Source organism: Micropterus salmoides, unplaced genomic scaffold (genome assembly GCF_014851395.1).
Source record: "Micropterus salmoides isolate LMB-PRFRI ecotype aquatic unplaced genomic scaffold, ASM1485139v1 Ms_hic_scaffold_19, whole genome shotgun sequence".
NCBI classification, from domain to species: domain Eukaryota; kingdom Metazoa; phylum Chordata; class Actinopteri; order Centrarchiformes; family Centrarchidae; genus Micropterus; species Micropterus salmoides.
In genome coordinates this window covers 19,828,832-19,856,392 of record NW_024041039.1, presented here as the reverse complement: position 1 = coordinate 19,856,392, position 27,561 = coordinate 19,828,832, and the positions used below count along the sequence as shown (strand labels likewise).

The 27,561-nt window shown below is 41.6% G+C and overlaps 1 protein-coding gene across 1 annotated transcript; it reads right to left on the bottom strand.

Annotated features, from left to right (window-relative positions):
- Positions 1-22,309: 22,309 nt before the first annotated feature.
- Positions 22,310-26,633, bottom strand: exd1 (exonuclease 3'-5' domain containing 1). Its single transcript, XM_038728818.1, has 11 exons — positions 26,261-26,633; positions 26,020-26,094; positions 25,866-25,899; positions 25,707-25,783; positions 25,509-25,582; positions 25,310-25,396; positions 25,072-25,176; positions 24,902-24,982; positions 24,654-24,797; positions 24,374-24,565; positions 22,310-23,505 (listed from the first exon to the last, which is right to left on the bottom strand). The coding sequence occupies exons 1-11, from the start codon at positions 26,391-26,393 to the stop codon at positions 22,774-22,776; spliced, it is 1,734 nt and encodes a 577-aa protein (XP_038584746.1). The 5' UTR covers positions 26,394-26,633; the 3' UTR covers positions 22,310-22,773.
- Between the last annotated feature and the right edge of the window lie 928 nt (positions 26,634-27,561).

Below are 27,561 nucleotides of genomic sequence, written 5' to 3'. Positions count from 1 at the left end.
AACAGCAGTGCACCGCACAGATGGAAGATGTATATGTTTCCACGGCCAGTTTGGGTTCCTGTGGCCAACGAGCGAGTGGGCTTCACGCCATGTTTGACATCATTCAGGCCATGCTTACCCAACCTTGCAATGAGACAACAGGAGCTGACTGGATGTCGTTTGATTAATTATCTCAGTGGGGGTCTGGTGGTGAGAAGTCAGGGTGCAGCCTGTTTGTCTAGTGAAGGCCCATTGAGGTTGGATCTTCACTGATGAGATTGTGTAGAAGGCCTTCGTGTTTACAGTGATGAATATGTTTCGCGCTGGTGATGCATTTGGCCTAATTTCTGAAGTCGGCCCTCTAGCCCAGGAGGGGCTCCCTTGCTGCCAGGCCTAATTGCTGTGGAGTGTTGTTCCAACTTGACCCTGTGAGTCCCCCCCCGAGTTCTTACCCCTCTGACTTTGCTCTCATAGGCAATTTTTATGTCTCTGTCCAATATTTGACATCTCTCAAGAACTCTGCTCTCCAGGCCATACTAGGCTAGATGTTATATGCTTAATATTATGTCATTTCAAAAATGCATCACACTGGGCAATGCTCACATTTTTGAATAGTCATTTTCTTCCTTATGAAGAAAAATCTGTGAAAAATAAACATGTATAGGAGGATGTAAGGAGTGTTCCTCAACAAATGCCTGTTCTGCCCGCTTCTAGATGTACACTTTTTTTGTACGATTTTTTATGTTTTCTTTCAAAGCTGGAGGTCTTCTAAAGAATTTAGGAATAGTTAACTGAAAATTAATCTTTCTGTTCATAGTTTGTGTTCTCATACACTGCATGATGATTTATAAGCAAGGGTGATGAATGGCACTGATATTATAAGTGCAGGCCTTGTACATTTTAGCAGGGGTAATTTGTTTATCTTGCAGCCCAATGCTGTTGGACCAGAGTGAAAAAATCAGTGCTGCACAATACTGGGATGCCAACCACATAGAGCTGTAAATGTTTCAAGTCACACATGGAGGGTCCCGTTACGTCAATTCAAAGTAATGTTTTGCTTCATATTTTATTAAGAAAATGCTTCATATTTTTAATTTTTTTCCATCTGCATGGAACAATGCTTAATTATTGGGTAATCATTGGTCATTGGACAATGTTACAGCCTGTTGAAAAAATTTGACTTAACCAAAATTATTCACTCCAAATGTATCAGTCGTAGTTGTGGCTTCCAAGTTGCTACTGATCAGTGTTGTGGTAGATAAAATATATGACTTCCAGCCAGTGGTCAGAATAAAGCAATCATCCACCAAAGTAAACAAGCAAAAACAGAAATTAATGATTTCAGTCCCCTTCTCCCTTGTAACATTTTACCCTTAACTTACATTTGACATTTTTTTGCCTCAATTTTCAAGATACGTTCTTATGCCACAAAATGCTCAAACAAACAAACAGTTATAATATGTTGGAGCTGATAAGCCTCTGAGAGAGCAGCAGTGGGTACCCTCTCACTGTAATTACAAATACTGCAGGGATGAAGTGTTTTACGTTACATACTGTGATAAATGCCATTATGTTTGCAGTGAATTAACAAAAATATACCAACTCCTATGTATGTTGCTGGAGAAAATGAGCATCTTAATCAATTTGTAAAACAATTATTTACACTAACAGGCACAAAAAGTTGTCCAACTGTCTTGACAAAGTTAGCAGGCAGCAGGAAGAGTTGCTGGATTGAGTTTGTAACACAATTTAAGGTTGTACAGTTTAAATTTATATGGCTGGCAGTTAGTTTGGCAACATATAAAAGCTAAGTAGGCTGAAGGCTAGAGCTTTTGTCACGTCAGATTTTGGCTATTTCCTGGAGGCAGTACATACCACTGCAGAACTGGTATGTATCGAACTTGCAAAAGTATTGGTAGAAAAGAATTGTTTATAAATTTTTGGGCAAAATTTGAGGAGCATTCTGCTGACCTGTCACACAATTCTACTCATTGAGTTTTTCATCTGTGTGGTCAGACGCTGGCTCGACGCTACATGGTCAGGTCTGCTAAAGTCTGCTAAAGTGTGGTGTCATTTATGGAGGAAAACTTTGAGCAAAACGATATTATGGAAGTGATCATGATTTTATTTTGTAGGGTTGCACTGAGAAGCTAAAGCTAGAATTTGACACTGCAGTGAGCGTGATGGACCATGAAGAGTTTATTATGAGGACTTCAGTATTGAGTATAAATATTTTACGTTCCTTTTTGTGCTTTTGTTGTCATGTCATAATCTGGAAGTGGTACTTTACTTTCCCTGGTTGTGGTAGTGACAAGTGTCCACTGTTCACTTTGTGTCAACTGCTGCGCTAACAGCCGTTACCCTCCGCCCTCCACCTCGCGCCCTCTCACCCTCACCCCATCCTCAGCCTTACCCTGAGCCTGGGAGCGGAATTCTGGGAACATTTTTCCATGTGAAATGCCGAGGTCCAGTCGAGGGGTGTGACGCCAGTGCATTGTTCCAGCGGCAAAAAAAGGAACCGCTTGTGATGAGGCCAATTCCTGTTGGTCCCAAAAAAAACAGGCACTTTCTCACACCGACTTCCTTCCTCATTGGACAGCACAAAACAATCCCAGACCAACCAGCAAAGTGAAAAAGAAAGAAAGAGAAGGAAAAAGAGCAGTAGGAGAGATGAGCTTGGATATAAAGGGTTATTCTCAGTCTGTGTGGTTGTGTATCTGTAACTGGAAACATGCAGATTGTCTCTGCAATTTCCAGTATTCACCTGACTGCTGTTTTCAAAGGTAAAGGTCGTTTATCTGCACACACAGATCCCTGCAAAACATGCTCACTATTATGCGCTGTCTGCTGTTCTAGTGACAAACAGGAGTCTTATCTTTACAGCCTGTATGATCGTCATCACATTGAATCTCAATTCACGCTGCTTTTTACCGTGCCTGAATGTTTGCTTTTAGCTCCAGTTTGAAGAAAACAGGCAGTGATTGTGGGCTGATCTCAAACCTTGCTATGATGCCATGAATTATACTTTTAGGAAAACCTTTTAAGGCAGATTGAGAAAACAGAAAAAGAATGAGGAAAGTAAGTGAGGAGGGCAGCAAGGCTCAACTGATTGAGAGCGCAGGACTCAGGAAGCACCTGCCTGCGCGGAGGGCTGAGCATTTATCTGACCCCGCTCACATCAGGTGGTTTCCTTGTTTACGTTATCTGCAGCTCCCTGTGGCCCAGCCACTATTGGCTGCCCTGGGCCACTCCTTTTTCCACCACATTCATTGATCTTAAGAGGGTTTGCCACTTCCCTGTTTCTCCTTTTCCTAAAGAATGACGATGTGTAGAGGAGAAATTTACCCATCACCATCCTGGAGCTCAGTTGCAAACAGAGGGATCAGTTTTAATAAGCTAAAAACGCAAAGCTCTGCTCGACCTCTCACCTCTGTCCTCACAACACAAACATGGCAACCTTGAAGGCTGCTTTCCTTTTCCTCCTCATGCCTATACTTGGCCTCAGTGAAAACAAGTACACTCATCAATTAGCCTGACTGATCACCTTGATCCAGCTGTCCTCCATGTCACCTATATTGCTCAACCCTAACTCACTGATCTGCCTGGGGGGGTCAGGGTTTTTAAATGTTTTCATGCAGGGGTTTCTGCTAGTTCATTATTCCAGGAATCCTGTTGAGAGAGTGCTTTTCCTCTCATGATGAAAACGCAGCATCATTTTTAATAGTAAAGTTATTGAGTTGTACTGCTGCTGAATGTTTCCTTACCCCCCTGTTGATATAATTATGGTTAAATTGCTGCTTGGCATGCATGGTAATGATTGCAGGTGGGCCAGGCACAGGTGCTGTCTGTAATTATAGTGCACATGAGATCCAGAAATGATTATCTTGGCTAAATACATATAATTAACCTCCGCAGATGCGCATCTAAACAGTTTTATCAAATGATTATTCTCACTAGGAGGATTGTGCATTGTGTGTGTGTGCGTAGAAGACACACAGTGTGTACACGTGCACCCATATGGCAGTATCTCCCTGCAGGGTTCATACCCTTGCTATTTGTCCTGGCAAGGCTTTAGCCGGTCTGACATCACAGACTCTGATGGTCAGCCAAGTGAGTCACTGAAGCAAAGACAATATCCATAATTGCATATCTCAATCAGCTGCGTTATGACTCAATAAAGCAGTATGCTCTACCAAAGATGAACAGGTTATAACATCCTTTTGACAGAACAAACAAAAGATACGTGCAGAACAGATTGAGGACATGTGTCCGATATTTGCACGTGATTCTCAGTCTAAGTGGTCAGCCCTCCTTCTCTCCGCAGTCCTCTCCATGGCCTTTCAGTGGCCCTGCTTTCCTTACTATCTTGTTATCTCAGCAAGTGTTTCCTGCGAGCACCTTGCTCTTCTCTGAGACATGTGGTAGAGCTTGCGCCGTGTTACGTCCGCGGGGGTATTGTTCTCCCACAGTTTGACCATCGTAAATTAGTTGGAAACGATTTGTCAGACATAAGAAGGGGGTGGGCAGGAAAGAGAAAAAAACAACAACAAAATCAGAGCCCCAGCAGTGAACCATACACTGAACAGATATGTTATTGGCCCCTCTAATTGCTGCAATTCAGTCTATTAAAAAAAACACATTATCCAGGACGCTTAACTATCGGCTAAATGGAAGAAATTTTCTAATTTTACGCTATACTCAGAAGGCTTGACACTAGTTCAATTCCATGGCATTTCCATATTTATCACTTTGTGTGACAGGCTGCAGTGAGGGATTGTTATATGTATGGATTAACTAAATTATACAAACACATCAAGCAAATGGACAAATTGGTATTTTGCCCTTTAATGCAAAGATAACTAACGCGCACATGTTTGGCCTTCTACAAAGGAAATCCTACATTTAAGAAATATTCATATATCTGACAACTACTTCCATGTCGACTAAATGAGTGTGTTTATTTGAAATTGCTGGAGGAACCACCCCTGTTTATTCCGCAGGCTGATTCCCATTCACCATCAACATGACCCTCTTTAATGAGGGAATTCCTGAACATCAGAGGATGTATCACGCACATCCTGGCCCTTAATCAGACCTCATGCTCTCACCTATATCATCAAGGTCCCGCAGCAGTGACCTATTCCAGGGAGAGGTGACACATCCTTCTATTCCCTAGTTGTTCTGGAAGGAGCATGGCCTGTCCATAAATGGAGCCGCAGGCCTGCCACCCCGTAACCTCAAACCACCTAAGTTTGAGAGAATTTTCGAGCTATAAAACTATGCCTTTCTGGCCTCGCTGTGAATTTCTGTCAAGATCTACCCCTGTGCCATCCCCTCCGGGAGTCCTACTGTCACGGCCAATGTTCCCATGGATGGGAATGACCCCCGGGGATGACAAGATTGACAGTGAGCAGATTGGGACCAGGAATTAAAGGGTCTCTGAAGATTCAAGAGGCATGTCAGAGGAGAAAAAATAAAAACATGCTATAAAGTATGCTTTACAACATCAGCATGCCCTTCGCTTTGACATGGGAACCCCCCCCCCCAAACTATGCATGTAGTCATTCCCCCCTGGACAGCAGGGGCAGATCACACATGAGGCCCTGTCTGCAGCTGGGTTTGCTCCCTGCTACCTTATGCCAGGCTGAACTATGGTGGGAACCAACTAAGTTGAGCACACAACCTAGATACGCACAGAATCTTGCACGGCTTTTGATATAAAGTCAAATAAGTAACCGTTTTACAAAATTGCTTTGATAAGGAAATGTTGCAAGGCGGAGGGAAAAGGGACTCTGGCAGTCATCAGGAGCGTGAAAAATGACTGCGATACAGTATGAAAACAACTTCCCCCACTGTAAAATAACAATATTCCTGTAAGTGTAGGGGAAATCAGAAGGAAGTTCCTCCCTTATAGGAGGGTGGATTGTTCTCCAGCTTTGATTGTTTATGCAAAGCTAAGCATGTTTGCTTTAAATTATGTCACAATGTATCACAGGAGTGCTTCCAGTTTAGTACAGGAACAAATACTGCACTCATTTGGAATGATGCATTTGTTTAACTCTGCATCTCTTGATTTCCTTATCAACAAAAACAAACCCTTGGGGACATGAAAAACGCTACAATTTGAAGCATCAGCAGCACAATTGACATACGGTATTTTGGATCAAGTACTCTTTGGCTCTTTTCTAATCTATGTCAGTTTTAACTGATATTTTTCTTGGCAGTATTTTATTTGTAACCAAACTTAAATTTTGATTAAAACTTAGAGAGGCTTGTCCTGTTTGGCTAGCGATCAGCATATACCATTTAACCTCAAGGTCGTCAATTTGAGTCTCCCATGATCCCTGTCACTCTCTTCTGTCAACAACACAAGACCCAGCAAGCCAGCTAATATTTACTTGTTAGTCAGACAGCCAGCAACAAAAGTGAGAACATCCCTAAGTGGGCCCAAACTGTCAATATTTTGTGTGGCCACCATTATTTTCCAGCACACCACATCATGGAGCCGGTGGATGTTAGAGACCTTGCACTCCTCCACCTTCTGTTTGAGGATGCCCAACAGATGCTCAATAGGGTTTAGGTCTGGAGACACGCTTGGCCAGTCCATCACCTTTACCCTCAGCTTCTTTAGCAAGGCAGTGGTCGTCTTGGAGGTGTGTTTGGGGTTGTTATCATGTTGGAATACTGCCCTGCGGCTCAGTTTCCGAAGGGAGGGGATCATGCTCTGCTTCAGTATGTCACAGTACATGTTGGTATTCATGGTTCCCTCAATGAATTGTAGCCTTCCAGTGCCGGCAGCACCATGCAGCCCCAGACCAGACACTCCCACCACCATGCTTGACTGTAGGCAAGACACCCTTGTCTTTGTACTCACCTGGTTGCCACCACACACGCTTGACACCATCTGAACTAAATAAGTTCACCCTGGTCTCATCAGACCACAGGACATAGTTCCAGTAATCCATGCCCTTGGTCTGCTTGGCTTCAGCAAACTGTTTGCGGGCTTTCTTGTGCATCATCTTTGGAAGATTCCTTCTGGGACGACCGTACAAACCAATTTGATGCAGTGTGCTGCGTATGGTCTGAGCACTGACAGCTCTTCAACCTCTGCAGCAATGCTGGCAGCACTCATACATCTATTTCCCAGATAACCTCTGGATATGACGCTGTGCACTCAACTTCTTTGGTCGACCATGGCAAGGCATGTTCTGAGTGGAACCTGTCCTGGCGAACCGCTGTATGGTCTTGGCCACCGTGCTGCAGCTCAGTTTCAGGGTCTTGGCAATCCTCTTATAGCCGAGGCCATCTTTATGTAGAGCAACAATTCTTTTTTTCAGATCTTCAGAGAGTTCTTTTCCATGAGGTGCCATGTTGAACTTCCAGTGACCAGTATGAGAGTGTGAGAGCGAGAACACTAAATTTAACACACCTGCTCCCCATTCACACCTGAGACCTTGTTACACTAAGTAGTCAGGTGACACTGGGGAGGGAAAATGGATTATTGAGCCCAATTTGGACATTTTCACTTAGGGGTGCACTCACTTTTGTTGCCAGCAGGTTAGACATTAATGAGGACAGCAAATTTACACTGTTATACAAGCTGTACACTCACTACTTTACATTATAGCAAAGTGTAATTTCTTCAGTGTTGTCACATGAAAAGATATAATCAAATATTTACAAAACTCTGAGTGGTGTTTTGTGAGATACTGTAGTTCTCTTTGCAGCCTCTGCCATGATATCCATACTGAAAATACAGTATGTACAAAGTAGTACAAAGACCTTATATTGTATATACTTTTTGCTTCTTCTCATAGCTTGCTTGCTGAAGAGTTTTGTTGATTCCATGAAGCAGTGGTTCTCAAATTTAAATCAAGAGCCCCTAAACTGACACAAGACTACGGACCCCTATTTGATAAGATTTTGTCTCAGGGTCCCCCATCTAATAGGATTTTTGCATTTAGATGTTTTATTAAAGAACGTATGAAACCCGCGAACCAAGTAGTCATACATTCTGTCATTTTGTTACTTATGGATGAATTATAACAAAATTATTCCCCTTTTCCCCCACTTTGAGAACCACTGATGTAAAGCTCTTCATAGTGCCATAGAAAGCTCCCACGGCCCAGAGAGGCAATGATAGTGGCGTCACTCACTCTATTACAAGTCAGTGTACCATCAAAATGATTTTGAAGGTGTTATTTTAAGATAAAAATACTACATTATGTTGCTTTAAAGTTGGAATGTACCATGTTGGTCTTGATGGCAGAAGATGGTCTGCTCCCTTATGCCAGGCCTATTTTGTCCCATCATCAATCTCCTTGAAGCTGTCACCATGGCACCAGTAGGGAAGATGGAAGGACAACAACATTAAAACTGTTTTTTGGGTGATGTTTTGTGCAATGCTGGATAATGCTGGAAGCTCAAAAAACATTTGTTGGGTCTCTTCCTCTTTTGCTGCAGGTATGTCTGTTGGAGAGACTCAAATGGAACAAGTCTTGAGATAATTTCTAACAGTGTGCTAGCGTTCACTTACGCATAGAAAACCTTGCTTAACCAGTTTCTAAGAAGCCTATTCGTAACTTACACACCTGTGTAAATATTTATATGTATACTTAAGGATAGGGCTGAACAATTTGGTGAAAAAATCTAATTGAGATTTTTCTGCCAGATATTACCATTACGATTTGATTTGCGATTTGTCTTATTGTTTTGTTTTATTTTTGAAGTTTCGCTAAAGTTCAATATTCACTGCCAGTCTATTTTTGACGGAAGCCGCGTCAAGCAGCACAGAGCAGATGAACCTGGCAGGAAGTTAGACACAGAACGGCTCAGAGGATCCGGTCAATTTTCAAAATAAAACACTCTTTGCAGACTCACGATCGTACATCAACAATAAGCACAGTTTAACAGACAAAAGAAAGAAACAATTTAATTACATAGCCTACTTAATCACAGGCAAAATGCTCTTATTCTGAAATGCTCCATGTGGAAAATGTAGTCTGCAGAGAGCGGATCGGGCTCACAGAAAGCTGTTATCCGTAGTTGAAGCACACAAAATGACAAATTAACAGCACGTCAACAATGTAGGGCAGGCTAAACGCTCCGCTGCTGAGTGTGAGTTGACGCCGGACTGGTGAGTAGGACCATAACAGGAGGCTCATGGCGCTTTTGATTGTCGAGAAGATTTGTCACACAAGGATGAAAACGGAATGAATTTGTAACTGCACGACTGTTTAAAATGGGTCAGATACGCTGTGTAATTACATATTACATTACCTACATTTTAATCGCCATCTTCACGATTAGCTAATCACGTTCTTTCAAATCGCCAATTCGATTTGAAAACGATTAATTATTCGGCCCTACTTAAGAAGCTTAAAATTGACGGAATCTGCCTTTAATTCCCCCATGTAATTCTAGCACAAATAAATGATAAATGATGTTCTATAACACATAACACACAAATGTGTGAGGTGGATATTTTGTAAGCTTTTGATCTGGCCATTGTAGTGCAAGTTCACACTTTACAAGAGCTAGCACAAGTTCATTTCACACAGATTAAAATGTTCACGTTCATTTCGTCCATTTTTTTCCTTAGGAAAATGCTGGTAGTTTGACTTGGATGAGAAACTTTGCAGCTGTTGGCTTGTGGTCTATACCCTTTGTTGATTCTTCTTGCTCGTATTTTCGTAGACATAGAACGCAGTGTGTGAGCATGGTCATTAGTTGCAAACACATACATTCAGTTATGTTCATATTATGCTCATTTTCAGGTTCATAATCTTATTTAGGGGTTGTACCAGAACAGGTTTACATGGTTTAATTTTCAAAAAACACTATATTTTTTCTCATACTGCACATTGCTGCAGCTCCTCTTCACCCTGTGTGTTGAACGATCCGTTTTAGCTATGGAGTGGTGCATCTCACAAGATCTTTGTTGGGAGTTGCACATGCACAGTACCTAGTTAAGGACTACTAGCCAATCAGAAGCAGAGTAGGGCGGGCCCTGAGAAGCCTGTAAACACTGCTATGGTTTAGCTGTAAAAGTTCCCCTTACCAGCTTAGCAACATGGACTGGAGCAACAGTTGCAACAAGTGTGGTGAGTTATTAATTTGTAATAAATGTATCTTTCATCCATAAAGTTTTAATTTAGCTCTGTCTCTACATAACAGTAACAACTTTATGTCCATTAACTGCCTGGAGGGTAGCTAATGTTTGGAAGAGAGAGGAGAGGCAGTAGGCGGACGCCTTGTCACTGTGTGCTGCAGCTCAGCGTGTTTTTCCACTTGTGTTTTTGAGGGTGCTTCATACTTGCCGCTAGGCGAGCATTGTGACCCGTGTTTTTTGTGACGTCGGCATATAGCGGAAGAAATGGCTGGACTACAAACGAGCTGTTTTCAGGCAGTTCAGAGCAGTGTTTTCTGTGGGAGATGGGAACTCCCTTTGGGGTGGACTTTGCAAACCTGTTACATGCACAAAAATATATATAACTCAATAAAGGAGATGGAAAAAGCCAAAAAGCATAATATGACTCTTTAACAGTTCACAAAAATAATGAGTTTGTTCATTGACACGCTCTTTTAGCTCGTTCATGCACAGCACTGCATCTGGCCCAGTATTGCCAACTTAGCGACTTTGTCGCTACATTTAACAAGTTTTCAGTTTTCAAATCTATAAATACTTTTCTAACTAAATGGTTGTAGTTCTACACATATTTAGGGTATTTTTTTTTCCTCGCTTTGTCTCTCCCACGAGTTTATTCTTCTCTCCAACATCCATCACAATTGCATACACATGGCAAATTATGCAAATTAGGCGATGGTGTCATTTAGCGACTTTAAGGACAGCCAATAGCTACTTTCCTTACCGAGGAGTTGGCAACATTGATCTGGCCAGATGTAATGACTAATGACTACTAATTTTGTGTATTCTAAAGAAAGTTGCCTATTACGCGATTAACATACCAGTTTATCCAAAATAAATATCAAAAACATGTGTAATCAATAAATCAACATTTTATTCAATCATCCTGATGAAGCACATTAGTGACAATAAATAGGCAACTTTACTTAAAACTTTAAATGTTTCTGACATGGATTTATTTCACTTTTGAATATGATAATCAAATTTCTGCCCACGATTTGCGGTGCTGCCGTCAGTGCTCCGGGATACTTTCGCTTCATGTGTTCATCGGTGTTCATGCAGCTTCACGTATTCGTGGACAGCAGTTGTGCTGCAGTGAAGCACACGGAGCGAGCAGCACATTGTTGAGTGTCTGTCTAAAATACTGCCAAACTTTATAGGGTCGAAGGCGTGGTCTTGTAGCTGGAGCTTGTCCGGGGGAATCCCTGCTAACACCGGATGCAGCGACACTTCGACATTTACATCATTGATTACGTAGACTATGACGACGAATCACCCCAGCCCTGATTAGAAATAATAGTAAAATTACCATACTTCCCAGCTGATTTATTACCTCTGTTACCACTTTCATAATGAGTTTATGGTCTCAGTCGCTTGGTGAGTACATTTAGTTTTAAGACTATTGTTCGCGAGACAAAATTCAGCCCTGTTAAAATGACAGTAAAGGTGAATTACAGATGCACCTAGCTAAGCAAGCCCCACACACGGCCATTAGCTCCACCATCTTGTCCAAATATGGTCATGTCCGGGCACTTCTTGGTTGCAAAAAATAAACATGGCAGCACCCTATCGGCCAAACTTCTGGCTTCAAAACAACAGTCCACAAACCAACGGGTGACGTCAGGATGACTACGTCCACTTCTTTCATACAGTCTATGGACTGGAACAAGGGAGAACAGCTAATCTAGCTCTGTATAAAGGTAACCAAATCCGCCTACTAGTACCTCTGAAGCTCACTAACTATAACTAACATCGTCTTTGTTTAACCCATAAAAATGCAGAGCGCAGAGCCAGCAGTTTCCGTTTTCAGTCTTTGTACTAAACTTAGCTAACCGGCTGTGGGCTCTAGAATTTAAGGTAACAGAATTTGCCGACATGCATCTCTAACACTCCATAATCAACCTATTAACATTTTTCTTTCTTGCTGAGTTAGATGTCGACCAGTCTTATGTCTGTATGGTAAAGAAATAGAGCGAGCAGCTGCTTAGCTTAGCACAAAGACTGCAAAAGAGGAAACAGCTATGTACTGGCTTTGTAATCTTTGTACAGTTTAAACTAGACATATATAACGTGTTAGTATGCCGACAGGTACTTTCAGATTACTTTGAAAATAGCCAGGCTAGCTGATTCCCCGTTTCCAGCCTTTGTGCTAAGCTAAGCTAACCATGTCCTGGCTGTGGCTTCATATTTACTGTACGGACATGAATGATAATGGTAGGTTTGCCAACTGTCCCGTATTAGCTGGGATGTCTGATAGGCTAAAACAATAACAGCAGCAGTGCGATCACGACATTTGACAATGGTCACCGACATCCAATCACAGCCCCCCTCACGTGCCTCAGTAATAGCCTACGCTAAGTAACGTTAATTGCAGCTACTGTGGAAGTTGACAAAATAGCGGCAAGTGAAGCCTTGTACGTTTATCACACTGTCAAACATGGACTGTCTTGTTAAGCCAAACAAAAAACACTGCGTTGTTTTATTACTCAAATGTGAAGAAGATGCACTAAGAACGAAAGCTGAGATGATCACAATGAATGTTTTAGGACCAAAGACTGTGCAGGATATTCTGAATGAGTAGAAGTGTTTTACTCTGTTGCCACAGACGCCTCAAACAAGGGAAACAGAAAAATGTTTCCAGTGTGCATGAGATATTTTTCTGTGTCTGATGGAGTATGGTGGAAGTTACTTAAATTGCAAATGGTATTCATCAAGTTCTGATGAACTGCCTGAAAAAGCATGAACTGGAAATAAAACACATCACAAATGTTTAATAGTAAAGGTACAGCATACAGAAGCTATGTTCTTTTTAGTTTGTCATATGTACATGAAGGGGATAACCTTTTCTAACCTACAATGCAAGAGTCACAAGTGTTTTGTATTAGACAAATAGTAAAGGTAACAGGTAGTGGTTCAATTAAAGGACTGTGTTAAAGGGACCTGCTGTACATAAACTATTATTAAACCAACCCAATATTTAATTAAGAGATTAACTATCATGACAAATTGCTTATAACAATTCCTTTATTTCATAGTAACAAAGTTAGCAACACTAGATAGTGGTATGCATCTTTTCATCTAAGTCTCTGCAAGAAAGCACATTTCCCAAAACAGAAAAATATTATTTTTCTTGCTGTACAGACTACAGAGTTAAGGAGTCTGACTACTAAAGGACTGTCAGAATAGCATAAGTGGCATTTAATTTCCAAAGTACTATGCGTGGGAGAAACAGATAAGCATCTGGGCCACATTCAGGCAGGTTCCTGTTAGTCCTGTGGGAGAGAGTGACTCCTTATTCCATGTTGCTGCTGGTAAACCTATCAGGGCACAAAAGAGAATGGGACCCTCTGTAGACAACGTGGCTCCTCCTCAGACAATAAGGCTCTCCTTTGGACAGGGGACAACGTGGGAATCCTGCTGGAGGACCCACCTTGCCTGCTGAGTATGCTGAATTGAAGTATATATATATACATAGTGTTTTAAACACAAGCCTTTTTAGTGTTTAATTAATTTGATGTGATCATTATCTTCGACGTGCATTTACCTTTATTGTTTAGCATTACACCAAAAAGTAAATGACCTGAGAAAAGAAAGCAGCACTTTGGAAACTACTTATTTAATGATGTCATGTTGTCATTAAAACAAGCAGACACAAAACTTACTGAAACTCAGGACCCCTGCTGTCGTTTTGTCTGTTACACAATTAAAGTTGGAAATTGTGTCATTTCCTTTCCTAATCTACACCCACTTCCCCCCATATGGGTGTCATCCCCCGGTGTAGCTCATAGAATTGCAGGGGTTTGTAACTGTCAGACATCACAATGCTCATTGTTCTAATGGCTGCCTCTGGTTGACAACCTGAGAATAATGCATGAAAGACTGATGTACAACTGTTAATCTTAGTAGTGAAATATGTTCAGTGAGTCCAAAATGTAGTAAATGTGTGTTCATGTGTGTGTTTGCTTTGTACATGTTCAAGGAAGAGCATTTTTTTATTTTTATGTATCATGTCATGTCAATGTGACCCACTACTACTGTGTGTAGGTTTCCCACAGCCCTGTGTCTCTCCATTGCCCACATTCGCGCAGATGGAGCTACCTGCTACTGAGCTCCCACCCTTTACCCCTCCCTTTTCAGATTAAAGTAAAACCTGGAAACCATTTTACTTCTTTTTCCTCTGGAGCCCTCATAATGACGGGAAAGTGCTCTGGCCCTCCTGCCACAGAGAGCAAAGGCACAGGCTTGATGGGAAACTGTAAGCCTCTGCAAAAATGTCTCCTTTTAGGGCTCTGTGAGCTCTGTTACACCCACACTCTACAACCATAAATTTCATAAGATGAAATAGCATGTGGCTCTTATCTTTATTTACACAATATAAAGTTTTTTCTACGTAAGGGAGAATGAAAAAAGTGACCTCTAGAGTCTAAAAAGCTCTAACTTCTCATGGACGAAGTCAACTTGAATTAATTATATAATTTAATTTAAAAAAGAGCAAGTTTCACCATCTTGCTAAATGTTGTCCCATGCCCTCATACCAACGTCCATCAGAATGTGTTGGTACAGATTATACGTATTTGTAGTAATTAAAGTTAATACAATAAATATGAAAAAAATGCTGTTTAAATATTTTGCTTTGCTGATACAAAGTCAGAGTCTCCCATGACTCTACACTTGTAAGAATCTCCAACAAGCTCAGTTAGATTTACAAGTGAACTGTTTGTGTGTTGCATACACTCTGCAAGGGCAAACACTACCATCCAGTTAGATTCTGCCTGGGCATTGGTACAGCAATCACTTCAAGATGTGATTCAAGATGTGATTGTTGTTGATGGGGGTACAGTATGCTGCTTATCCAAGAATACAACTCACTCTGTAATCAACCAATAGTCAATCATGGAAGCAAAATCTAGCTGAGATTATAATAATAACAGATTGAATAACAGATCAAAAAATAAATAAAGTTATTTTTGAACAACACATTTAAATGATCGACTGGCAAAGATCTCTGGCCAAGTAAAATGGTGTTTTATTTGAAAGCATGTTTGTCTTAAATTTTTAGTGCATTCAATTAACAAATAGGGATCCAGCTGTTGGTGAGTGAAGGCCACTGGATAGAATGGGAAAGGAACACCCACACACCATTTCCTCCATATATTACCAAGACACTCACCAGACAAACATGGCTGCCAAGAACATCTCACCAGTAAGAATCAAAGCTTTCGTAACCTGCGGGTTTTCACAGCTTGTGCTACTGGTATAATGTCAGACTAACAGGTTCTCAGGGTCAGCGAGGGGCCGGGCAGCAGATAAGGGCTGTAGCACACCTGCTTGAGCAAATAAACTATACACCCAGTCTCCTTATGGTTTTACTATCCTGTGATGGATTAACATACAGTAGACTGCACACTGTAGAGATAAGACACTCTTTTCTGTTTCAGTTTGCTCAACAAGCACATCTGCCCTCACACATGTGGGTCAAATATCTTACATCTGGGTGTTCTGAGTCAAACATATTTTCAACATAAATTAGAAAATACTGGACAGTGACACCAGTTGTATTATTTTGGAAATAAAATATAGGCTCATCTGGCTCTGATACCTTCAGAGGGTTGCAATAATTAGCTGCCCCCACTTCATCCTCATTATACTAGCAGCACCAAAACACTTTGCTCTCATTAGGACCAAGCCATTGTCCGTCAACAGTTAGCAACCATTTTGCCTTCCCCATTAAAACACAAAGAAAGGGGAGGTAAAACAGTTTGCCCACAAATCTCCCTGTATGTGCCCACTCGATCACTCCAATTATTCAGGCAGGGAGGTAAAGACCATCTGCTCATTTTATAGAATTCCAGTCTCAAAACACTCACTAATACACATTCACAGATGCTATTGCCGTTCGCCAGCAGATTATTTGAGGAAACACCCACCAAAACTCCCTCTAAAACACATCTCCAAGAAGGCCAAGGTTGATCCAGCCACGGCTGTGGAAGGTGGCTATTCCTTTGAATTTGAATGTGTGAGCCTTTGCTCCTTGTCTCCTACTGGCGTGAGATGAATGGCATCAACCAAAGGAAAAGTTGGACGGAGGCATTACAGCTACTGGTAGAAAAGTTGGGCAGCTGCTCTCTGGTCCTCCCACAGCCAGACGTGAAGGGGCCAAAATATATATAATGTTCATGAGCCAGCATGCCATAGCAGCTAAAATTGATGTTTAAATCGTATAGGAGGTAAAGATATCATTGTTAGGTTTAACCCTGATCCATGTTTTTGTTTTTTTTAATGGGGCTCACCCCGCATTGCTCCCCTCTATCCTGTCCCTCTCTCTCAGGCAGAGATTCAGAGATTCAAACATTGTTTAAACCCCGCCCCCACAATGATCACATTTTTCTTTTTTTTTTTTTTAACACAAACACACATACGCTTTGATTACTTTACGCTTTAATTACTTGTTTAATGAAATGTATGGAGTTGATTGTTCTTATGTAGTATGTATGATGCTTTGGCAATATTGTTGTTACACATTTGTGCCGATAAAGCTAATTTGAATTACATTGAATTGTGGGAGTTTTCCATTTACGCTGCAGTTTACACCTATGAATTCTTTGGGCAGTTTCACACTTTGGCCTGCTCAACAGCCCACCCTGTGGGGCCAAACAAGCACACATTAATCTGCACTTTGTATGAATATTCACATACAGCTGTCTGTGACACGGAGATAGCAGCTGGTGTGCTTAGGCCCCACAGATATCCCAGTGCCATGCCTGGACAGAAGCCGCTGCATCTGGGCCAACACAGGCCCTGGCAGGCCCAGAATCTCCCCAAATCCCACTAGTAACACCCTCTACACAAGGGTGGTCAAAGACTTAAAAAACACATTTAGCAGCCTGCAAGCCTGCAGCAGACACACAATGACACTTTCATTATGTCACTGTGATGGTGATGAAATAGCTGGATAAATCATTCTGAAAATAACAGTCTGAAATGGCTATTCCTTTAATTATCTTGGTTTTCACAAGCATGCCACCTTATATTCAAGATAGTTATACAATACACAGTTAAATGTACCAAAAGGTTTCCCATGGAAGCACAGTATTCATGCTGAATTTTCAGTGATTGAAAAGGCATCAAATCATTTTTAATTTCCTCCACCATCATATCAGACTTAGAGTACTGTAAATCCATGCATATTGTTGACAAGGTGGTTTTTATATTACTGCAGTAACAAGTCGATGTTAAAACAGATGGCATTACTTTCTTTATCACATTTAATTTACAATTTAGGGCTTTTGTGGAGCACTCTTGACAAAAAAGTTCAAATTAAATTGAATTTCTTTTAACTGAATCATACATCTTTACTTCGGCCAACCACGTGACACAGCACAGTGAATGTGACACCTGAATGTTTTGGAACCAAACTGTAACCCCCCCCCCCCAACAATGATCACATTTTTCATTACGGCTAAATGTCATAACAGGCTCAGGGTGGCATTTACATTTTCCCTGACTACATGATTGTAATTTGCCCTTTTTAATTACCCAACTTAATCTCGTACTAATCCAATGATATTGCTATAACAAATAACGCAAGTATGGCAAGCTGGTTGGAAGACAAAGCCTGCTATGGTGAAAGACTTTGTGTTTGGTAGGCCTGGCGTTACCGCCTCCCTTACTGTGTGCTGGTTGGCCCTGACAACACAGCGCCACAGTGCCAGGCTGTTAGCGTGCCAGGCTCAGAGAGCAGCTGCCAGGCCAAACCAGCGGGCACTAATTCAGCCAGCCACAGGGTGCCCCTCCCAGCTCTTCTTCTTCCAGGCCCTCCCCGTGGCTCCAACTACATCCCCCCCCCCCCATCTGTGCGTGCACCCACACACACCTTACACAATGCAGGTTTTAATTATGACAAACTTGCCAGAAGCTAATCTCCCATCTTTTTAATCAAAGACATTTGTAGTTGAGGGGGTTGCCAATATTCTAATAACTAATTACCAGAATTTCTGGTGAATAAACACCTTTTCCTTTGACCAACAGTGGCCTCTCCCAGTCAAGCAAAGCCTGAAAATCTCTCAAAGCCAACGATGCAAGAAAATGTGGAAGACAGTTTTTGGTTGATGCTGTTGCAGAAGATTCATCAAAGCTACAGGGACGCTTTTTAGATGTGTCCAAAGTTATCATATTTACAACACTTTTAATGCCCTCATTTGATCAAAATGTAAAAAAGCATTATTTCTGAACATTACAACCTTGATGGGGGGCTTGTATCATTAATTTGCATGCTTGCCATTGACACATGTCCATGGTCGCTGCACAAATCGTTAACATCCCGCTCGTTTTGTCATTATCTTCCGTGAATGAGAGCGCAGTCACTGAGCCCCGGGGACTGTGGCCAGGCCAGTTTCTCTGTGGTTGGTTAAGGGACAGCCAAAATGCACAGAAGTGTTCAGCTGCTCTTCTGATGTGATGAAGATGTTCTGTGGTTAAATCCTGCTGTACGCCGGGCCTCTCACCCTGAGCTAAGCTTATGGTTGAAAGGACAAAATATTTCAAATTCAGCATCGTACCCTAGTATAAGTATTTTTGTGCACAAAAAACAGGACAGAGAATACACTATATAATAGTTTATCAAAACAAAGTTTCATGAGAGTTTCAGAATGTTTCAGTCTTTCTGCTCTCATGCTTGTGCCTATCCAGACCAGGTTTCAAAGGCATTGCCTGCTGTTACGCTCTCTGTTATGTCTCTTTTTCCCCCACCCTCTCTCAGACATGCACTCTTTAACAACACTAAGAGTTTACGACCAAGCTAGCAACTATGTGAAACAGCAGCAGTGCTTTGAGCTTAATGCTCAGCAGGTAATATTAGCAGGTAACATTTACCCAGTTCACCATCTTAGCTTAGCGTGTTAGCATGCCAGCATTTGCTAATTAGCGCTAAAAACACAATGTACAGCTGAGGCTGAACGGAAAACTACTGGGCAAATGATGGCACCAGAGGAAAGGTCAGGGGATCACCAAAGTCATTAGGATTCATCCTTTAAGGAACATGAATCGATTGGTGTGAATGAATTGGTGGGCCAATAGACCGACCAACCACATTGCCATCCATAAAGACAAGCTGCTAGCGTGGCTAAAAAACAACTACGTGTTTATTATGCCTGCAGTCAGACCAGTATAAGACTTACATTCCTAAAGCCCACTCAAAGTGCATCAAACACATTCTCATCTGCACCCTCATCTGTCACTCATTCACCATCTAAGCTCCTCTGTCCCAGCTGAAGGTCACAACATGGCTGGTTCCTTTGGAGAGGCCCTTAAGGTCCCGATGCTCCATGCTGCCTGAGTAAACATGGCGCAGCAGTTCATAAAGACTCATATTTTGTGCCTGCATCTGTTTGAATGAACGTATGTATACTGAGAGGACTTCCTGAGTTGGGGTTCCTGACTGCAGGGACACATACCGTTAGCAAGGCTGGCTGAAAGATTGATGCCGTATTTGCTCTCACTTTTGCTGTATTTGAGAGGCCATCTGGACAGATCAGACCTTCTCATGTTAAATAATATTTCTCCCGTTGAATATGACGAGGGGAGAGCAAAAGAGGGTTATTTTGAAATGTGAGAGAAAGAAACAGGGAGAGGTGGTGGAGGGGGGGTTGAGCAGGATTCAACAACAGGTTTTTCCTAACAGATGGAAGATTGGCTGCAGGGATATAGTTCAGTGTCAAAGTGGAACGTGATATCTGATTAATACTCCGTCCAGCCCATGAATACAAAGGGATAACATGTGGTTACATGAATAATGAAATTGAGTTTATTTTGTTGACATGTTTCTAATTTGTTGTATCACAGTTGAGAACTGCTGAATACTGCCAATCAATCTGTCTCTTTGTACGGTATTACTCAGGTAAGACATACAGATCAAGTTCTTTAAACAAGCCAATCAAACAAGTTGCTTCTTGCCAAGTCTACCACCTAAGGCTAAAACAACTCCCAGATGAAATGAGGCTAGTAATGGTCGGAGAAATGTCTACGTGGTGGGACTCAATCATGAGTATAAATTTAAAAAGCTCAAACACAATCTGATTATTGACAGTTCAGTGGTCCAAACTGTGTCTTAAGCATTAACAGAGAAATGCACTGTGATCTGAATGTGCACTTGGTCAGCAAACTCAATGAATTTTAATGACGTGCTTAGGAGTACAAACCAGCAAACACCACCACAATTCTAACAAGGCGTCATTTAAAGGGAGTTTAAATAATGGTTTTGATAAATTAGCCCTCCATTTTTAATAATTAACAAAAGCCTATTAATTATGAACAAATCTGCAGCAACACTCAAGTTTTGAATACCATGTTGCTATGGTGTTTGGTAATTGGAGCCCCTGCAATATGACAGTAATATGGCGGAAAGTAATTAAGGCAGTGGGGTACGGAGGACACAATACCTTTGTTTTGGGTGCAGCCAGAAGAGCGCCACAAAACTAGGTGATCAATAATGCAGTCTAGCACATGTCTGGGTGGCTTTGTTGCCTATTGATACTGTGTGGTTGAATAATGGCAGAGAAATAACACCTTTGATCAAGCAAAATATGTATAGTTTTGGATGTAGTTCAAAATTGTCCATAGACAAATGTAATGTTTTAAAAGTGATCACTGTTTATCGGCCACCTAGATAAATTGCACTTTGAGCAAAGAGCAGGCCTCCTGAATCCCACTGCGCAGTCAAAACAAAAATTGGCCTTACACAGTTGAACCTCCATTTTCAGATGCTAAATCAACACAGCTGGACATCCTAAAGTTTGTGTTTATGTCTGTGCGCTACCTTTCCGACTTAGGATTAAAAATAGCTCTGCAGCATCCTGCTGTGATGCTGAAGGTGCAGTCATCTTTCCCCTCCGAAGGACACAACACTGTCTGAAGTTTGGGAACGGGGGAGGGAGGGAGGAAGCTGTGACTACCGTGTGACAAGCGCCCTGTTCCTTCCTCCTAGGCCTGAGAAACAGGAAGCGCTGCACATAAGGCATTATTGTGACGGAGAGGAAATGCAGGGTCCTCTAAAATAAGAGCCCCAAACTGGTTGTCAATGACAGGAGGCTGTCCTCCACAGCCCCACAGAGACCTGCATCACCCTCCCTGCCTCCACAACTTCACTGTTGAGTGACGCAGACATGTACAACAACCTCCTATACCTCCTTCTATAGACTTAGCAGTCCTTGCACATAGATCTGTATGACAATCAAGTCAAGTCAATACAGTTAAGTCTACATTTTAAGTAGTGGTTCAGGAAATTGTGCAGCAGCTCAAAGATAACGTCTCTTGAATAAGCTTTAAGATGATGTAGTAAGCCTCTTGTTCCCTGCCGACCCACCCACATACAGACTGAGCAACAACAGCATTTCAAAGGCTTAAAGGAGGCATATGGGTAGGATCCACCCTGCTTGTGTTTAGCAGAAGCTGAGGAGGAGCTGGTTGCTAAGAGAGATGCAAGCCTTTGTGTCGGGCTGCCTCCCAGTTAATTAAAATCCTACTTTATCTGTTTCATGCTTTCAATTAGAAAACTCTGGAAAGGGCCCAAGCCTCTGCATGTAGATAACCATAGCAAGAAGATGTAATTAATACAGGGGGTCCATTTGCGCTGCAGCAAGGCCCTGCTGTTGATCCCTGACACCAACCTCCGCTGATCCAGGCAAAAATGGCGGTGCAGTGCCTCGCAGCAAAGTCTGCATTGCCCCTCCAGAAGCAAATTCAATGGATAAGATCTGCTTTTGTAGAACATGGCAGGTGTTGGCCGCCTGTGATCATGTACGTCTGAACTGCAGCAATGACTGCATGGCTGCAGAGAGTCAGTATCACTGTTCAGCCTGTGCCAAATCTAAATGGATTTTTTTAGTCATCTGTAATCAACAGTAGTGTTACCTAGCAATGTTTTTGCTCAATTAACAGCAGATCCATCAATGTCTGTCTCTGGTTTTCACAATCAATTACCTGCAACACAGAAGCCAAGCCGTACCGGCAATCAATCATGCTAAACTAAGCACATTATGGTTTAATGGCCGCGTGGAGCTGATTTTGGTTGTAGTTTGTTTTCCAATAGCCAAGGCCAGTATTTCTTGGCACTTTGAGGTACTGTAACATGCAATCTGAACGAATTCTGCATTATAAAAATAACAAAACATTTATAAACACTTTAAACAATTTTTAACAACGTTTTTTTAATATCATACAGGTCATCTAGATGTTACTGTGAAGAGTGCAATCAATTACCACTCAATCAAACCAAAGTTGATATGGCTCTAGATAAACAGAACACTTAATACAAAAATACAAATAAAAGGAACAGACTAAAATATGTTTTGTCACAAACAATAGAAACAGAAAAGTAAACTGGCATGCAACGTGCAAACAACAAAATCTTTTTCCCAAACCAACCCGTTCTCACTCCCTGACTTGTCACATATGGACGCATGGTCAAGACCCATCGCGTCAGTTTGTAATGCACTGGGGATAAGAAGAACTTTCAAAATACCTGGTTTCAAACTAACCTTTCCGCAAAACAGAAGATTACTGCCATCTAGTGGTCACACCAGGAAATCACAAACAGTGTAACAGGAAACTTGGGCAGGAAACTTGGCATGTCCTTGTATGGCTTAGTGGCACTATCTGAAAGCCCTGAATGACAGCCTGAGAAAAGAGGAGAGGGACTGGGGTGTTGGTGTAAAATTGTCTCCTGCTAAACCAGACACGTCCTTTGGCTGGTCATTTGCACTGGGGCTTGGCTGGGGCATCACTTCTTGGGTAAGTGTATAGTTGGGGCATGGAGGTGCCATTCCCATCCTACCAGGAGTTTCCATGTCCCCACTGCTCTCTCTGAGGATCTGAGATTGTGGTATCTGGAGATGGAAGCCTCTTCCTATAGCGGCCAGGACAGATGACTGCTCTTTCCCAAAGGGCCTTCCTTTAGCTATTGTTTCCCTTTGTATCTTTGTGCTCCCTCTGCCTACACCTTGAGGCGGGGGACTGTTAACAGAAGTTTGCTTCCTGAGGTCTGACACAGTGGCCGGGACTGAAGCCTGGGCAGCTCGGTCAGGGGAGGCATGGAAATTCACAGACAAAACCCTAGGGACTGTTGGAGGGCTCGTAGGTGGCTTGTGTGTGTCCACTTGTGTTGGGGGAGGCAATTCCACAGTTGCAGGTTTAAAGGAATCTGCTTGTGTCTGGCCATGCTTCTGTGCTGCAGGCGAGGTCTGGGATGATGACTGCGTTCGGGGGTTGAATCGAGCCAGCAGACCGTGCTCCGTGACAGGGTAGCGATCGGCAGCCCACTTCTGCCGCTCCCGACGCATTTTCTCCAGCTGCCTGAGCTCTTTGGGCAACTCCAACATGCTCTCCTTAAGATACAAACAGGCAGACTGTTTACCTGTATGCTGCTATACCACGGGGTATTATTAAACACACCGTTTTGGTCCTAATTTTACCAGATTGAGAAATTAGACAATAGTATATTATTTATACATATTGGCATGAGAGTATTGTAATAAAATAAACTTGTGAACCTATTGTTTAAACAAGTTTAGCATGATTTTCATGAAAGCAATACACAAAATAAAACCGTTTAAATCCATCCAAATAATCTCAGGGAGTATAAAAAAAGAAGGCACCTACAAACCTGTATGGAAATGCAGTTATCCTGCTTTAAATCCAATTGAATTGTGAATGCAACAAACATTTTGGTTCACCTGATTGGGACTGAAATTAAGAAATAAACCCCCTGCCAACTATTTATTGCTTTTTTACCTTTATATGTGATGTCCTGCCAACTTTTATTGCTATCTTGCATCCATAATCTGCTTCTTTGCGAAATATCCATTGAAAAAAATACACATGGATCTTTGTTTTCACTATTTGTTGCCACATGGGAACAATTATAGGGGCTAACCGATCAGACTAGTTAACAAACCAGTTAGAATAAAAAAAAGCAAATCAGAAGCCTATATACAGAGATACAGGAGATACAGATATACTTTTGCTTTTACTTGGTCACAGAATCTACAAGGTGGCTAGCAAGTAGAAATTATCAAAATGGAAAAAGACTTTAGACTTTTACTAAGCAGTGCACATTTCAAAGACAAATTGTGCCAGATTTTGCAATCTAAAGACGGATGACTATACACCGTGGAAATGTGCGCATTTGTGTAATCCTGACAGGATTATAGTTGCAGCAAAAACTTAAAAAAAAACAATTTGTAAATTACCCACCATGCTGACATGCTCCAAGTAATCAGGTTCATAGTGACTGCTGTTGATGTATGAATCTACCAGTGCCATGTAGTCTGTCATAAGAGTGTCCAGCAGCACCAGTCTGAGTGGCTGAAGGTGGATCACTGACAGAGCCATCACCTTAAGAAGGGCTGCAGGACAGGGCCGTTTTTGCCACATCTCCCTTTCTTCCTGCAAAAACACACACCGGTGATTACAGCACACACAGATACAACTATACGTCAAATAAACCTATCCTGGATAAGACTGTTTGCTGTACCTTGGTGAGCTGTGACTTCATCTGAAGGGATAAGAGCTGGGAGGAGGGCACCTTCAGATGGAGACTCACCACCTCTTGCAGAGTACAGACTCTGTTGGGAAGGAAACCTCCTGTCTCGGAGTAGAAGCACAGGACATCTGCCACCTTAACAAGGATGCAGAAAGAAAAGCAGGAAATATGTAAGCTCAACTAAACCACAAGTGATGCAATAACATCAAGTGTTCTAAAGTAAGCCTCTGTACGTGTACCTGTGTGTCAAAGACGTTGACTAGCTGCACTCCAAACTGAGAGATCAGACATCCAGCAATGGCTCTGCAGTCGTGAATGACCTGTACGAAATGCACAATCAACATAGATGTTATGGTAATAATCCATCCCTGTGACTGGACAGTATTTCTAGTCTGTTTATGCTGCTCACCTTCAGTATGTGCTTACTTTCCAGGATCATGGAGAGACCATTCTTAAAAGCCCGGGCTCCGAGTAACAGGATATCAAATAGGTATACCTTGTTTTTAGTGGCAATCTAGAAGAATCAAGACCAGTTTCAGTTACGGTGTTTTCTTCTGTCATTCTTGTGACGAAGGAAAAGAAAGCAGAAGGGAGCAAAGGTCAGAAGGAAGGACTCAAAAAAAAAGCAGCAATTCAAAACTTCTCACCTGCAGCCAACACAGTCTCCCTTGCTTATACACCTCGACTCCTTCAGCTCCCACACTGATCACACGCTGCTTCTTGATGTGCATCACCTGAAGGATGGGAACTCATTACAGTTTTTTAAACAGGTCTCACTGTCCTTACACATTTGCATACTGAAAAATATACGTCAAGAGTACATAAAGGAACTTAAATTCAACTTACAGCAGGTACAAACTTCTCATGAAACTCATCAATGACTACAAGGTTCATATACTCTTCTTCATCTTTATCATCATCTGCAAATAATGATCCTCTCAATGGCGATTAATGATTTCCATTTAGAAGACATGAATTCTTAGTATGAATAAAACTTTAGAGAAAACAATTTCAGAGAATATCCCATGCCTTCTTTATACTTACCCAATGTGATCGTCTTCCTGTATGGCTGAAACTTTTCCACATTCAAGTGCTCTTCAAGTATGGGGTCATGACTATTTCTGTGCAACACATTGCATGTTATAGTTAATGGTCAAGTCATAGTCACCAATAGTGACACATTGTTAGCGGTTAAATTCTTACCCACTGTCAGTGTTTGCTTCTTTGGTAAATTCCACTGTTAATTGAATTACACAAAAATGGCACGTCAGATATAAACTTTTAAATTACAAAACAAAATAAACTATTTAGCAGATATTTCAGTTTTTCAGATAGCACTTGTCACGAGTGAACTCACCATTCAGAATCTGGTGCCCGAAGAACAGTTTTGAGGGGTGAAAAGTAACGTTACCACCATCAGTGGCTCCCATAACTGCAACAAAAAACACCAGTTAGGTTATTCTAGCTAGGAATAGTGAATCATTTTTTACTTACAGGCAGCAAGTTGCCAATTATTACCAATTATTAAGTTAACTCTTAAACAATGCTGTGCGAAAAAAAAGTAACTATACAAAATGCACGATGAACATTTTTCTAACCGTCCGCCAAAATCAACGTTTTGTTGGGATTGATGCGCTCGACGACGCCAAGGCAACAAGATGAACTCTTGAGGGTCAGTTTGATGCGTTTTCCCTTGAGGTTGTTCAGTAACTGGACGTCGCCCACAACCATTTTGAAGTCATGTATGAGTTGTTTCAAGCAATTAAACACAATGAAGCTGCTAGCGTAGAAGGATCAGGCTGTCGACGCTTTTCCTTTAGCCACAGTAATGACTAGCAAGGCTTGACCTGGCTAAGCGTCAGAAAGTTAGCGTTGCATCCTGACGTGCAAATCAAGTTAATGTTGCGTTCAACAGCTCCTCGTTAACGGTAACGATTTCTTTTCCCTGGCTAACAGATCAACATTACACGTATTACACGTACACACAAGTATTAAACTAATTTAAAATGCAATATCTAATATTAGCATAGAAATGTATGTATATCATTAGCTATATAGTTGCCCACACAAACTGCGCATCAGCATTATTAGTTTTGTGTAAAGCTAACCTTAAGTGAATAATTCCATAATTTCTAACTTTGACGCCCCCCAGTGGATTAAAATAGAGACTGTGTCAGGCGGCACGTCAGGATCTAAAATACACTAACTGTTATTAGGTCTTTAATAAGGACTGGTGGGAGTTGAATTTGAAATTGATACGGTCTGTGTGTTTCAAACTTTTAAGCTTGTGTTAAGCCAATTTAACAAACATAGATATTATTAAAATCAGGGGGCACATCAATCTAAAAATGAAAATTTTTACAGTTTACAGAATGATTGCAACATTTTTGTTTTACTGAAGCGTACTGCAGTCCTGCTCCTACTTTTTCAGATTCAGCTAATTGTGGAGTCTGTGGTGGTGAAAAACAGCAGGGGCAGACAGCTCTGGTATGGTAAGCTAGTGTCTACAAAGAAATGCAACACTAACACTTGAGTGAGCTATTTCATCTTATACAGTATTCACTGCAGTAGGTAATTCTCAAAACCAGAGGCCAGTATGCTCCCAGGTGTAAGTAGATAATTCAAAATTTCCACCAGGGGGTGGTCACAGCCCAGGCATTGATCTAATTGCTGTTACTCCGAGGTCTTTCACTCTTTAGACCCAAGTTTGTTTATTAGAACTCTGCCAATTTTCTATCGGACAATGACACTTTACATAAAAGCAGTCATACATTTTCATCCACATTACAAAGTGTGTGCATGTGACCATTTTTCATTTGCCTGCGTACAGTGTGTCAGTGCCCTGTGTTGGCCCACACTATATCCTTAGAGAGATAACATTTGAATATAGTTTAATTAG